The following is a 13,951-nucleotide window of genomic DNA, read 5'->3' as shown; positions in this document are numbered from 1 at the left end:
TATATATATATATTTAGTTAGGTGTGCCTAATCTTTCTCATCATATCAACCATGAATGACCGTTTATTTCTTAATCAGTTTCTGACCATGAATTTATAGAATTTTGTAATATAAAAATTAACTTCTCACCTCAGAGAACTAGAAACAGGATTTCTTTCTGTACATGCAAGATGTTTGGATAAAATTTTATTCAACCTCAGTACTAGAAGTGAAGTGAATTATAGTTATTTATCTAATATTTATTTCATTTTCATTCTGGTGTAGTTATATAAATAGTTTAACTTAAAACACTTTTTAATTTAATATACATAGTTATTTTGATAGGTATTTTTAGAAAGATTGAATACATAATCCCTAATTCCTTTATCTGCTGCTTTTAATCATGAAGAAATTCAAATGTAAGATGTTTAAAAATATATAAACAAAATCCCACATTTTATTTAATTAAAGTAGTATGCCTTTACTTAAGAAATTTTAAAAAATAAAATGAAATTTATTTTTACTTTACAAAATGTAAGTGTTTAATATGGTAACTTAAAGTAATTATTTTAAAAGCATGAATATCAATAAAAATATACAGAAAACTTTAGAACCAAAGCATGGCTGTAAAATAGACCTGAAGTTTTAATATTAGCCCTTTGTTAAGAACAAATGATCTAACTTCTTTTAGTGTGTGTGTAAAATTGACTGAAATATGTAATTCCAATATATAGTAAAGCACTGAGCTTAATAATTCTTTATTTTTTGTCCGTTTTCTGTGACCACAGATCTGTAGCTAGAAATCTCTTCTAAGTACAGTGCACTCAGTTGTGCAAACTTATTTTTTTAGGCTCAAAGAAGAACACAAACCACAATCGACACAGTAAGTAAATGGATTAAGAGTGCAGTAGGCTTGACTTCTGTACCTTTGCCACATTCTGCTTTCTGTGCCTTTGATGGTATTAGCTTACACTAATACTGGATAGGCTGCAGCTAGTGTGTCTTCTGCTTTCTGACTCTCTAGCTTGTAAGAGAGCTGCCTGCAGCTTCTTACTTCATCTACCTAGTGACTGGATATAGTTTTTTGCTGCCTGCTTGTGGACTAGCTAAGTGTTTAAACTTAATTTCCCTACATTCTGACTGCCTGGGTGATAATTGGAGCTCACATTTCCATTGGCTGTAGCTGTTGTGCCTGTGTATTTCTATTATTATGGATAAGAAAACATGTAACCTACATTGTTAATTCATTTGGTTATTCAGTCACATTATTTGCTTATTTAAACAGGTGGTTTCCCTTTAGTGGGATCACTGAACTGGTAAATAACGTTCTTCAGCCCCAGCAAAAACAACAAAATGAAAAGGAGCCCCAGACGTAAGTAAGCTGATCTACGTAGACTAAATATTATCTCTAATAGTATAACATACTGAAGAGTATGTATTAAAATACTGCCCTTGCATTAATATACCCTCACAAAGGAAAATTGTTAGGTTAGGATTTAATACTATTACCTTTAATCATCCCATGGAAGTCTAAAAAGAAAGGGAGGCTAATTAATAGGGCAGTGAAAAAGGAGCAGTAATGCCCCTTCCATTTTAGTTTAAATAATGTAAGCCATATTTTTCCAGTAAAATATCTTTCTCCACTGATGCAGTATATATCACGTGTAGGTCTTTCAGCAGTAGTTTGAGAGGATGGTAAAATGTATTAACCCCTAAACTTAATCTTTTGTCAAATAGTTTTGGAAATGTTATTTTTAAAAAGGTTAAGCAGGCCAGGCACAGTGGCTTATGCTTATAATCCTAGCACTCAGAGTAGCTCATGCTTATAATACCATGAGGGAGGCTGACGTGGGAGGATCCCTTCAGCTCAGGAGTTTGAGACCAGCCTGAGCCAAGAGTGAGATTCCTGTTTCTACTAAAAATAGAAAAATTAGCTGGGCATTGTGACAGGTACCTGTATTCCCAGCTACTCAGGAGGCTGAGGCAAGAGGATCCCTTGAACTCAGGAGTTTGAGTGAGCTAGGCTGATGCCATGGCACTTTAGCATGGGCAACAGAGTGAGACAGAGTGAGACTCAGTCTCAAAAAATTAAGCAGGTTTGTTTATTGTAATAATTCTGAGACCCTAAATATGCTTCCAGGGTATTAAAATATATACTGTTTACTAAACTTCTTTGACCACTAAATCCTGTTTACAGTGAGCATTTCATTAGGTTTTGAAACATAATTTGGGAAATGCAGCAATTTATTATCACATTGACCTGAACATTAAAAAAATGGTGATTCCATTTCTTGTAGTTGTTACCTGATTATAAAACATTTTTTAAAAAGTTATTCACACTTGTATCATTTATCTTTGTGCAAGTAGTATTAATTATGTTATGAAGTAGAAGTAAGTGGGAGTGTGAGAAAGTCTGCATATATTTAAACTCCAGTCTTCCCTGACAATTACCATCATTCTCGGAAATGCTCTAATTATTCAGACTTTGTGCTTCTTTTAAGTTGGAATTATGTTTTTAGAAAAGAAGGTTGGGCTATAAGAATAGGGAAATTGAGAAAGTGACATAAACTTTGGGAGAAAATGAGAATAACTAGTAGGATGAAACACTCAGAAAAACATTCCTAATTTGCCTTTAATGCAAACTAAAAGCTAAATGTCTTTTTGTCTTCTTGCTGTTCATAAGGATAATCCCTTCATCCATTTTATGCTAATTTGCATGTTTTTTTTACATTTTGTTAATATTTTACTTTCAACTGAAGTTAAACTGTAATGCAGTATGTTATTCCTAATAGGTAATATGTAGTTCTAAAATTGAAACTTTTGCTGTATTTAAGATTGCTAAAGTCAGAGCCATGTTTGTCTACTGCTTTGTACCGGGCATCTAGCAAAATAGAATGCCTGATACATAGTAGGAAATCAATAAATATTTCTTCACAACTGGTTTTTAAAATTCTTTTCTTTTGTGATATAAGAATACTATGACATAAGGAATAATATTATATTTCACAATTCCTTTTCTAATCAGTAAACATTATATTAAAACACTACCCAATGTCTTAACTTTGCTGATTTTTCTCTAAAGCACTGAAGTTTAAAATAACAAAACATAACTAGGTGTAATATTGCCTCAGTTTTAAATGACTTCTGTCATGTATCTTATGTAAGTTTTAGAAAATAATTAAGATTGTATCATATTATATATTAGATTACAATGGCTATTAAATAAAATGACATTTTGTGAGTAACTTGAAAAAGTGATCTTTAAATTATTGGAATAGAGTGACATTTGATTGGCATAAACATACATCAAAGCAAGTTTGAAGAGAAATATCTTTACTTCACTAATAAATATAATTCAATCTGCTTTGATTTTGGGGTAGGAAGATGGTAGGAGAAAAGATGGGGACTTTTGGATGTTTTAAAGCCTTTCCATTAAGGCTTCTTTGACAACTAATTCATTTTGCTCTGTGATTTATGCAGTTTTAGAAATTCAGAATCAATAGATTCTCCCAATAGTTACCTTCTCTTACATTCTTGTTATACTGAAGATTTCTGGTATATCATTTTCTAGGAACTTTCCTTTTATCTTTCGGAACCATAGACCAGGGTTACTTCTGAATCCCCTTTAATTCATTTTCTTTTCATTCAGAGATCTAAGACTTCTTTCTGGGTCATCTCATTTGTTTCTTACTGTGACTACCATTCAAATGGCATAGTTTCCTATCTGCTTACCTTCTACTTTTCATCCATAAAATTATTTCTGAGAGCTAATTCCAGATGTTTGTTTTAAAATTTACATGTTAAAATGTAAGACATGTGTTTTTCTTACTCTGTGTAGATATTTTCGTAGTGGAATAACTAAATAAATATTCTATCTGATAGCCAGTATTAAAATCTATTGTATTTTTTGAACAGTAATTTTATTTTAGTCAATTTACGTAAATCCCGTTTCGTGGTTGCTCATACCTCTAATCTTGTAGGCTTCTTGAGGTCTTTATTTTTAGAGTTTATTTCATATTCTTTAGCATAATGGGAAAATTTGCTAATTTTGATTTGCGGAATTGATTCAAAATTATAGTCATAAGTAGATCACTCTCCAACTTTGACTTTGAAGCATAGAAAGTTGATAGACTACTTGTTTTAGTAGTCATTTCATTTAACTTTTGTAGAAACTGCTTAATTTACAAATTAATTTTACTTTTACTTTTTCTTTTCTCTTTCACTTTTTTTTTTGTATCAGCGTCAAAACGAATAAAACTTAACCTATGAAGGCAATATAACATAGGTTGCATATTCAGGTATAGAACAAGCCTCTGGATAATTAATGATGAGGATACTAGGAAAAATGATAAATGTTTTATAATGCAACTATTATTTTAACTTTGCATTTCTAATACTTACTATAATATCAAAAGTAAGACATTTTTAATTGCAAATACATAGTTAATCAATTGGATTGGTTTTGAATTATCATATACTAGTTTTACTTATGTTATCCTATAATTAGTAAATATATTCTTGAAATACTTGGAAAATCTAAAATTTAAATCACTAGAGTCAGATAACCATCTCAGTTAGTGATCTTCTTTGATTGTGAGGTAATAGGAATAAAATGTTAAGGAGAATAGTGTTTTAAGCATAGGGAGCATAATATATGCAAGTCTTTATGTAGCAGAGGTTTCATAGGCACAAAGGAGACCAGTGTGGAGCCAGGTGTGGTACTTACACCTGTAATCCCAGCTACTTGGAGGCTGAGGTGTGAATGATAGACTTAAACTCTGTCTGTAAAATCTAAAAATATAAAACTAAAAACAGGAAGACCAGTATGACTATAGTATAGCAGACAAGGAGAGTGTGGCAGGAGATGAAGTCTTAGAGGTAGTTTTTGGATAAGGCAGTGCTTTTATAGAGGATGATATAGAGTTTGAATCTGACTCTCAATATAAAGGCAAGGTAAGCTATTAAAAAGTTTTAAACATGGGAGTGACATGTTTTATTTGGGGGGATTGATGCAAAATAATAGGTGTAAGTAGAGCAAACATTCTATCAACTTTGATTTTGAGGCATAGAAAATTGATTGAGCCACTTGTTTTAGTGGTCATTTCATTTATGTATAAAGATTAGTCTAGCTGCTCTATAAGTAGAGTGAGTGAGAATAGAAAGGAGGAAGCTTTTTTTGAGGACTGGTAGTGGTCATAATAACTTAGACCATGTTGATTACAATAGAGAGAGTTGGATTGGATATATATGTGTATTTGGAGGTTGAAATGACATGATTCCATGATTTGTCAGTGGAATAGATTTAGAAGAACTTATTAAGGAAGAGAAAAAGAACCAAAGATGACTTCTGTATTTCTTGGGTCATATTATTAAAGATTATCAAGAACGGGAGAAGATAAACAGATTTGGAGTAGAAACTAAAGTTTTTAACTTGTAAACTTAACATGTCTATAAATTTAGCCAAGATTGATGGAGAGATATGAACAAACTGGATATTTTTGCGAGCTGTCAGGGTGGTACATAAAAGTAGAAAAATACATAAAATAACCTAGATAGTGTGTATGTGATGAAGAGCAGATAAGAAGGTCCATGAATGAGCCTAAACAAATTCTCATATTGAAGATAAAAGGGCTATGCTTCCTGCTTTCAAATACTTGACATTCAGCTTTTAGCAGTTTATCAATTGTGCAATTTAAGTTTTCCTAAGAGACCCTGGTTCCAGTGGTTTCTGCTCCCAGTAAACTGCAGTTCTCTGTATTTACTTCTCTCCAGAAGTCTCCACTATATTGTTTTTAATTTAAAGATATGTTTTAGAAGCATATCTTTTCGGGTAGGAGTTGATACGTTGTGTTGGGGGTCCTGGGGCCTGGTTCCTCAAACCCAGTTGACCTGGTTTGATTACTCAGTCAAACTAGAAAGTTCAACTGAGTCATAGTGGGAATTGAAAGCAAAAGTGGGAGGAAACCAAAAATAAAAGTGGAGCACCACAGGCAATATGAACAGAAAGCAAAAGTAACCTGCATAAGTTTCAGTGTTACAAAGATAAATTTTATTTAAGAACAAAGAAAAAGCTTAGAGCACTAACAAAGAGAGTTAGTTGAAAGTGGGTCCCTCTGAATTAGAAGAGGTGATAGATGCAAGGGCAGTGCAGAAGTATAAATATTCTCTTTCTCTCCCTTTGAAATTGGTTGCAACTTTCATTGGCCTCTCTGTACATCCAGGCATTATTGCCCTTCTCTGTTGGTCACTGCTTATTGTCTTTTTCTATTGGTCGTTGGTTATCTAGGTTACATTCTTACATTCTTTCCCTTTTTTTGGTGAGAACTGTTGCCTGCTGATGACAGTGTTCTAATCTTTCCATGGGCCCTCCTGTTCAACAGGCCAGTTTCCTCCGATCTCCCTTGAAGCCCTTTCTTTGTGTACCTCTTACTTGGTTTGTCATTTGCTTGATGACAAGCAGTTGCCGGTTAGTTGTTTTTTTCTAAAGATCGTCTACTTCTGGAGGAGTTTTTAGAACCTCCTATTTAAAGTGTCCCCACGAAGCAGAATTTCTAAGCCAGAGAAAACAGTGTCTTTTTTGTTGTGAAAATGAATCCAAGGACCAACATTTTGGGGCTTTTACTGAAGTGCTAATTGTTAGAATGGACTTTTCATCCAGAGTTCAGGGTAGTTTGTTTCTCATGTATCTTGCAGAAGACTAAATCTGTAGGTTTTCAGTTGTCAAGAATTACTTAGAAGGATGTTTTGGAAAGATTGCCTGTTGATGATAAGACTGAATGTATCACATGATTTCTTTGTTCTATTTACTCATGTTAGCTTGCAGTAGATCTAGGATCAGAGGTGAAACTTTAAAATACATGGAACACCTTATTGATAATTAATAAGGAGAGAGCACATGGATCCCCAAAAGTGTTGATCTTTTCTTTTTGAAAGCTAATGGTCATGGCAGTTAAGTAGTCCTTGGGAATATTATTAAGTTAACTTTAATTTTAAAAGTCTACTTGTTATTTCTGCTTTTCTGAAGATTGAGAATGATATGGACAAAAGATGTTTTCATGTAAGCTTATTGATGCTTGACTGGTTAAAGCAGTTGATACAAAGTTGTGAAATGGTGAAGGCAGGTCTGGCACGTAGGTGTGTTTACAGGTATAGTGTTCAAATAATCCAAAATTGACTGCATCTTTCACATACCTTAGAATCACCTTAGATTCCCTGTGGCTCCAGGCAGGAATAAATAAATAAATAAAAGTAACAAATAATGGATTGCTTGTTTAGAAAGTGATATTTCAGAAATTGATAAAAGTAGCAAAGTGCTTCCTGTTAAGGGAAGTTTTGTGATATTTAGAAAATTTATAAAAGTAGTAAAGTGCTTATCACTAAGTAAAGTTTTTATTAAAACATAATATATATAATGAAAAGTATACACATTGAAAGTATGCAGCTTATTGAATTGGCATACAGTGAACATACCTGGAGCTAACACTGGGATCAAGAAAAAGAAAATTAGCCCTCCAGGATCTCCTTATGCTCCCTTCCAGGGAGGACTACCTTCCCTAGTACCATTATTTTTGTCCATTTTTATTTGGACTTTATACAAATGGAATCATATATTCTGTTCTGTTAGGTCTATATTATTTTGCCCAACCTAAATGTTTGTGAGATTTATCTATATAATTGCATGTAGCTGGATTTCATTTGTTATTCCTGTGTAATATTCCAGTATCTGAATACATATGCCACATATAATTTATCTATTTTACTATTGATGTGCATTTGGGTTTGTTTCCAATTTTTGGCTATTATGAATAGTCCTGCTATATTCATTCTGATGGCATTATTTTTTTCCCTATTACATTGGAGGAGAACTTTGTAGTTACTTGTGAAAGTAAAGTACTTAAGCTATGTAAAATACTTAAAAATATTAAAGCTGGTGACGATGTCAGGTTATCTGTGTCTCTAGTTTAACATTTGTTTATTTGGTAATGCTGTAAGTGCTGTTTCTTGAGAATGCCTTGGCATTTTATGTTTTGCTGCCTGTGCATCTGGCCTTGAAAGGGGAAAAAGGCATTCCAAGCTAAAGAACACAGAGGAGTGACATTATTTGATTTATATCTTAGAACTCTGTGCATTATGAAATAGTTTAAAGTTTGCAGTTAACTGCATCAGCTGAGATTAACTACAATTAAGTTCATGTAATTTGTAAAATTACATGAGTTTTAATTTTCTTTTACTATTTTTTATATCAAGATCACATGATCTTTTACTCAGGCAACAGTAAAAATAGTGTTTTAGTTTCCATTGCCTTTTTCAAAGAAGTACTTTATTTTGGTTAAGTAGAAGACAGTTACAGGTGGAATATATATAATGGACTTGAAATGATTTTCCTATTTTATCATTATCTTTTTTTTCAGAATTGAGTTTGTTACATACTTTTCTTCAAGAAGCAAATTTCAGAGAAGCAATGAAACACATTTTCCATTCAGAGACAGGAAAGGGCATCTATATACTGAGGATGAATTATTCCCTTTCGTAAATAATAAACTGTGCTTGTACTTTTATGTATTTTTAATTTCAGTGTCTAGCATCAAGATTGTTTCATTTTGTAAATGGAATACTAATTTTAATTCAGAGATTCTACATCTAATCATTTTGTAAATGTTTTTTGAGGTAGTAGACTTTCTCAATTTTATTGTCTTTTGGATATAGTTATCTGTTCTCATAAACAGAGAAGCAAAGCCATGTGCATTAAAGATATATATTAAAGGTGAAGGGTTCATATTGCTAAAGAGCTTCATGTGATTTTTGATATACAGTCTTTTAATGTTTTTGTTTGGCAATAGTTCAAAAATGGTTTTGAGCTACAGCGTTAGCTTAAAAAGAATGAACCAAATATCTGATTTATTTGAGATAGTTTTATAATATTTCTCAGCATTGACTTACTGATTTCTATAATTTGTGATGTCACAAACTAAGTTAGGTATCAGATAATATGGGAAATAATCATTAGCTTATAATTCAAGATATTCTCCCCCAAGCTGCCTTTTTAACTTCTTCTCTGTATTTTCTTACTGTTTCCCTGTACATACTTTATTCAAAATGGGAATACTTTCAACCTCCTGAATTCTTCATCACATTTCATGCTTTGCATCTGAAGTACTTAAGGCTGAAATGTATTCTTCACTTTATGCCTATCACAATTTTTAAGTTCTTCAAAGCTTAAAAACAAAAAAAAAGTCCATCTTCTATGAAAGTTATACCAGTACTTCTCACATTGCCTCTTTTCTTTATGTTTTAGTACCATTTTTCTTATATATATTTATTTAGTATATGTTTTAATTAACTTAATTATAGTTTGTTTCCACATCTGTCTCATATCTATACATGTCCATATGTGTCTGTCTACTGATGACAAGAACTGGGTGTTATTCAATTTTATATTTTCTTCCTCACCTGTCAAACAGTATATACATAATATGCATTTATTTATTAATCATTAATTTGAACATTCAGTAAATATTTGTGAAGAACTTGGCTGTGGGCCATATATTATGCTAAAATAATACTGGAATAAAATGGAGAACAGAAACAAGGCAGTCCTCATGGATTTTCTAATTAGAGATGTAGGGATTAATCACGTAATCACATACATGAACAAAAGGTGCAACTATGGTAAACACAGTATACTGTGGTGCTTTGAAAATATTTGATGGAGAGATTTGACCTTGTCAAGGATATTAATACCTTCCCAAGGAATTGATTTTGAAGTGTGGTTAGAATAAAGAAGAATATGGAAGTAAAGAATAGAAAGTATCATGATTATATTAAAATTTCATGAAATTGCTAGACAACTAGCTTTTTCTTTTTTCTGAAACAATATAAAGAACATGGAAATATTTTGTAAAGGTCCTTAGCTGGATTTTATATGGATCCTTTTGAAAGTCTGGTGATACATATAGACTATTTCTCAAAATATTTTAAAGTGCATAAAAGATATTAGAAAAAATTACAAAGGAAGTTAATAAAATTGCAATACAAGTCTATCCATGGGCTAGGTGGGGATGATTCACAAGTTAAGGCAGAAAGTTTGAGTTTTAAAAATCACCTATAAAGCTGTATAGGTGATTACAATTTTAAGGATTGGCAATGAATGGTGATACCATGTTTGTAGGTAGTAAGACTCAACAATGTAAAGATCTTGTTTCTCCTAAAACTAGTCTATAAATGTAATGTAATTTCAGTAAAAGTCCCAGTAGTGTTTTCAAGGATGTTGTATAAAAAGATTACAATACTTTATATGGAAGGAAAAGGTTGTACAGATAGTAAAACAGATTCCATAAAGAAGAGCAAAAAGACAACCCCATTTTGCCAGATACTGAAACAAGTCACAAAGCCTAATACTATATATCCTGAAATACATGGATTTCCCCCTGTTGGAAATCATCCCTCTAATAAAAGGAAGTGTTGTATTTGAGTCCTTATTAACCTTATTTTATAAGGAGCTCTTAATTTCCTTATTTTGAACTATGAAGAACTGATTGGAGAAAATATACTATCGTGGAAGGACCTTAAATAATTCTAGTTTTGGGTAGCTATACATATAAAAATAAAAGAAATTTAGATCAAATCTAGAAATTCGCAGTCATATGAGCTCACAATGACAAGTGTTGAAAATTCTAGTAAATTTTTTCAAGATTACTTTAACTGGTCTGGGGCCTGATGGCTCGTGCTGATAATTCTAGCATTTGGGAGGTCAAAGCCTCAGGATCACTTGAGGTCAGGAAAGACCAGCCTGAGCAAGACCTAGTATCTACTGAAAACAGAAAAATTACTGGGGCCTTTGGGCAGGCATCTATAGTCCTGCCCACTTGGGAGGCTGAGGCATGAGAATTGCTTGAACTCAGGAATTTGAGGTTGTTGTGAGCTAAGCTCAGGCCATGGCACTCTAGCCTGGGGCAACAGAGTGAGATTCTATCTCCCCCACCCCAAAAGTTTACTTTAAGAAGGACTAAAGTAAGTAACTGGCTTATGAAGAAGAAAAGACACTTACAAGATGTATGGGAAAACAACAACAACAAGAACAAAACTATGTAGTTGGGGGTAAAATTTTCTGGAACAGCAGTAACAGAAATTAAAAATTTCCATTATCTTCACTTATAAGTGAAAAAAATTATTTAGGAAAACACTGACTTTATTGAGTTTCTTTAGTGATGACAGTGACATTAATGGAAAAGATACACATGAAAAATTTGGATAAAATAGCTTATGAGATAAGAAAATGGAAAAAACAATAGTCCTAAATTGATATATTATTATATATGTCTTTTAAATATTTATTTATAGTAAAACTTTTAAAGTAATTTTATGAGTATATCTTTTCTCTCTTTTATTTACCTTAGAGATCTCCAAAATATGGTCTGCAGACCAAATTATGCCTGGTGTCTGTTTTTTGTACATAAAGTTTTTTTGGAATATGATTAAGCTCATTTGTTTGGGTATTGTTTATGGCTATCTTCACATCCCAGCAGGAGAGTTGAATCGTTGTGATAAGAGGTTATATGACTCACAAGGCCTAAAATACCTGTTGCCTGGCCCTTTACAGAAGACATTTGCTGACCTTCAATCTCTATCACCAGAAAGTTATATATTTTAAAGATCTTTTGTATCTGTTATTTTACTTGAAGTGTTGTTCTATCTCTGGCAGGAGTGGAGAACCTGTGGCCTTTAGATTTCAGGATTCTTCCTTTTAAAGTATCAAAGGAGGCAAGGAAAGCTTCATCATTCTTCGCTTAACCACTTTTAATAAAAGAATTTGTCCTGCAAAATTTAAATTTAGTTAAAAAGCTGTGCTTAAAGGTCCTAGAAGGTTACAATTTGCTTTAAGGCTGAAGTTTTCCCACCCCCGGCTGCAAACATCAGTGAAAAAGAATTCAGAGTCTATACACAGACATGTGTACATATGGGAACTTAGTATATGACAGATTGACATCATAAATCAGTGGAAGAAAGGATGAAACTGTTTATAAATGATACTTGGAAAATAGAATTTCTATATGGAGAAGATTGAAATTAAATTCCTACATCACATCATTTGTAAAAATAAACTTGAGATTGATTAAAAGCCTAAATGTGAGAGGCAAAATTACACAGCTAATAGAAGAAACTGTAGATTTTTTGGTGACTGAGATAGGCATAAGTAATTTTTTCTTTTTTATAGTAGCCAGTCACTAAAGCCACACATGATGAAGGGAGAAATTGATGTGTTTCACTGCCTTAAAATTCAAGATTTCTGTTTAACAAAGCATAGTATGTACAAAGTTAGCAATTAACAGACTAGGAGAAGATATTTATTATGTTTAACTTATAAAGGATTAACATAGAGGACATATAAAGTGCTCGTGCAAATCAGGAAGAAAAATATAGAAAATCTGCTGCCCCAGAGTAGTTTGGGTAAAGGGTATGAATAGGCAGTTCATATGAGGGATAGTCCAACTGGCTGGACTTCATTAGAGACCAGAAAAATGTGAACTAAAAAATGGAACATCAATTAATGTCTATCAAAGTAGAAAAATTTAAAATGAGAAATACACATTGGCAAGGAAGAAACAAAACTGAAACCTTCCCTCCTGCTTGCAGGTGTGCTAATTGGATTAAGCCATTTGTGAGAGTGGTTTCAAAGTAGTTAGTGAACTTGAGTATGTGCATTATACATGTACTTTTGCATACGTACCCGAGAGAAAACTTTATATGAGCTTACAAATATGTTGTAGAAATATAGAGTAATGAATTATAAAGGGTTAACTTAAAAAATGCATGAATAAAATGTGGTTATGCAGACAGAAATCTTATATAGCTATTAAAATGAATGAAGTAGTTGCATCAACTATAGTGGTGAATGTCTGGATTTTAGAAGAACACTGAATCTAGAGCTGGCTTTCACCACTTAAAAGTAGTGTGACTATGTGCCAGATAACTTGTCTGTAGAATAGGAACAATAATAATAGTATTTATCTACCTGATGTGTAGTAAGCACCATGTACATTAGCTACAGTTTATCTATTTAGATTTTAACATAAAAAATATGAAGTAGGGGACAAAATAAGTAGAAATAGGTAAATGGCACAATGCCACATATGTAAATATACAAGACTGGTTACCTGAGGGAAGGAAAATCAAATTGGAGAAGGGAAATAGTTAATTAAAACAGGAACCAAGCATGGAACAGCTATTAAAGTTATGGTCAATTCTATTCTGGGTACCTAAGGTTAACAAAAAGACAGAGTGAAAAAAGTATGCATAGCAATTCATACATCCATTCTAGGCCAGAGCCAAGAACATGTATAAAATACTAAGATTCTGTGATGGAATGAAAGGAAAAGGATTGAAAGAAAGAAAGACTTTAGCACAAGGGGGGAAAAGAAACAGTGGGAAAATGAGGTTAAAGAAATGGATGTGCTCTAGTACATTTGAGGCTTTGTAGATCTTCATAAGATTTTTCTTCTTAAGATCAAGCAGCAGTGAGGTAACAGTTTTTTTTTTTTTTAAAGAAAAGATCTTTTTCCTGTAGTGTACAGAATAGATTGAAGGGGAGAACTATGGATGTGAGAGTCCATAGGGGAACAATCCTAGGGGACTGTTCTCTGGATTAGGTGGGAATTGATGGTAGCAAGCCCTATATAATACTGGCATTGGATCTGGAGAGAAGTGGAAGGCTTCAAAACACACAAAGGAGGTAAAAATCGAAGGATTAGTGATAGATAAATTATGCATTTGAGGGAGAGAGACATATTCAGAATAATTGTAGATTTCAGGCCTATATAATTTCACAGTAGCACCATTTACTGAAACAGGAACACTTTAGGGGAATTTGATTTGCATAGGAAAGCTATAAATTCTTTTTTTTTTTGAGACGGAGCCTCAAGCTATCCCCCTGGGTAGAGTACCATGGCATCACACTCACAGCAACCTCCAACTC

At 32.7% G+C, this 13,951-nt stretch overlaps 1 protein-coding gene across 19 annotated transcripts in view; it reads left to right on the top strand.

The window, feature by feature from the left end:
- RIMS2 (regulating synaptic membrane exocytosis 2) overlaps positions 1-13,951 on the top strand; it is a 597,279-nt gene that overhangs the window by 84,110 nt on the left and 499,218 nt on the right. For 5 of the 19 annotated variants that reach the window (XM_023517357.1, XM_023517343.1, XM_023517367.1 and 2 more), the window contains exons 2-3: positions 830-862; positions 1,265-1,351. The exons of the other annotated variants lie outside the window; for them this stretch is intronic. In XM_023517357.1, coding sequence (XP_023373125.1) covers positions 830-862; positions 1,265-1,351 — 120 coding nt within the window. The remainder of the gene's footprint in view (positions 1-829; positions 863-1,264; positions 1,352-13,951) is intronic. 19 annotated transcript variants of the gene reach the window in all.

Source organism: Otolemur garnettii, unplaced genomic scaffold (assembly GCF_000181295.1).
Source record: "Otolemur garnettii isolate 467f Iridium unplaced genomic scaffold, OtoGar3 scaffold00004, whole genome shotgun sequence".
Lineage (NCBI taxonomy): Eukaryota > Metazoa > Chordata > Mammalia > Primates > Galagidae > Otolemur > Otolemur garnettii.
Note: the sequence above shows the minus strand (reverse complement) of the source record. Positions and strands in the feature narration are given on the sequence as shown.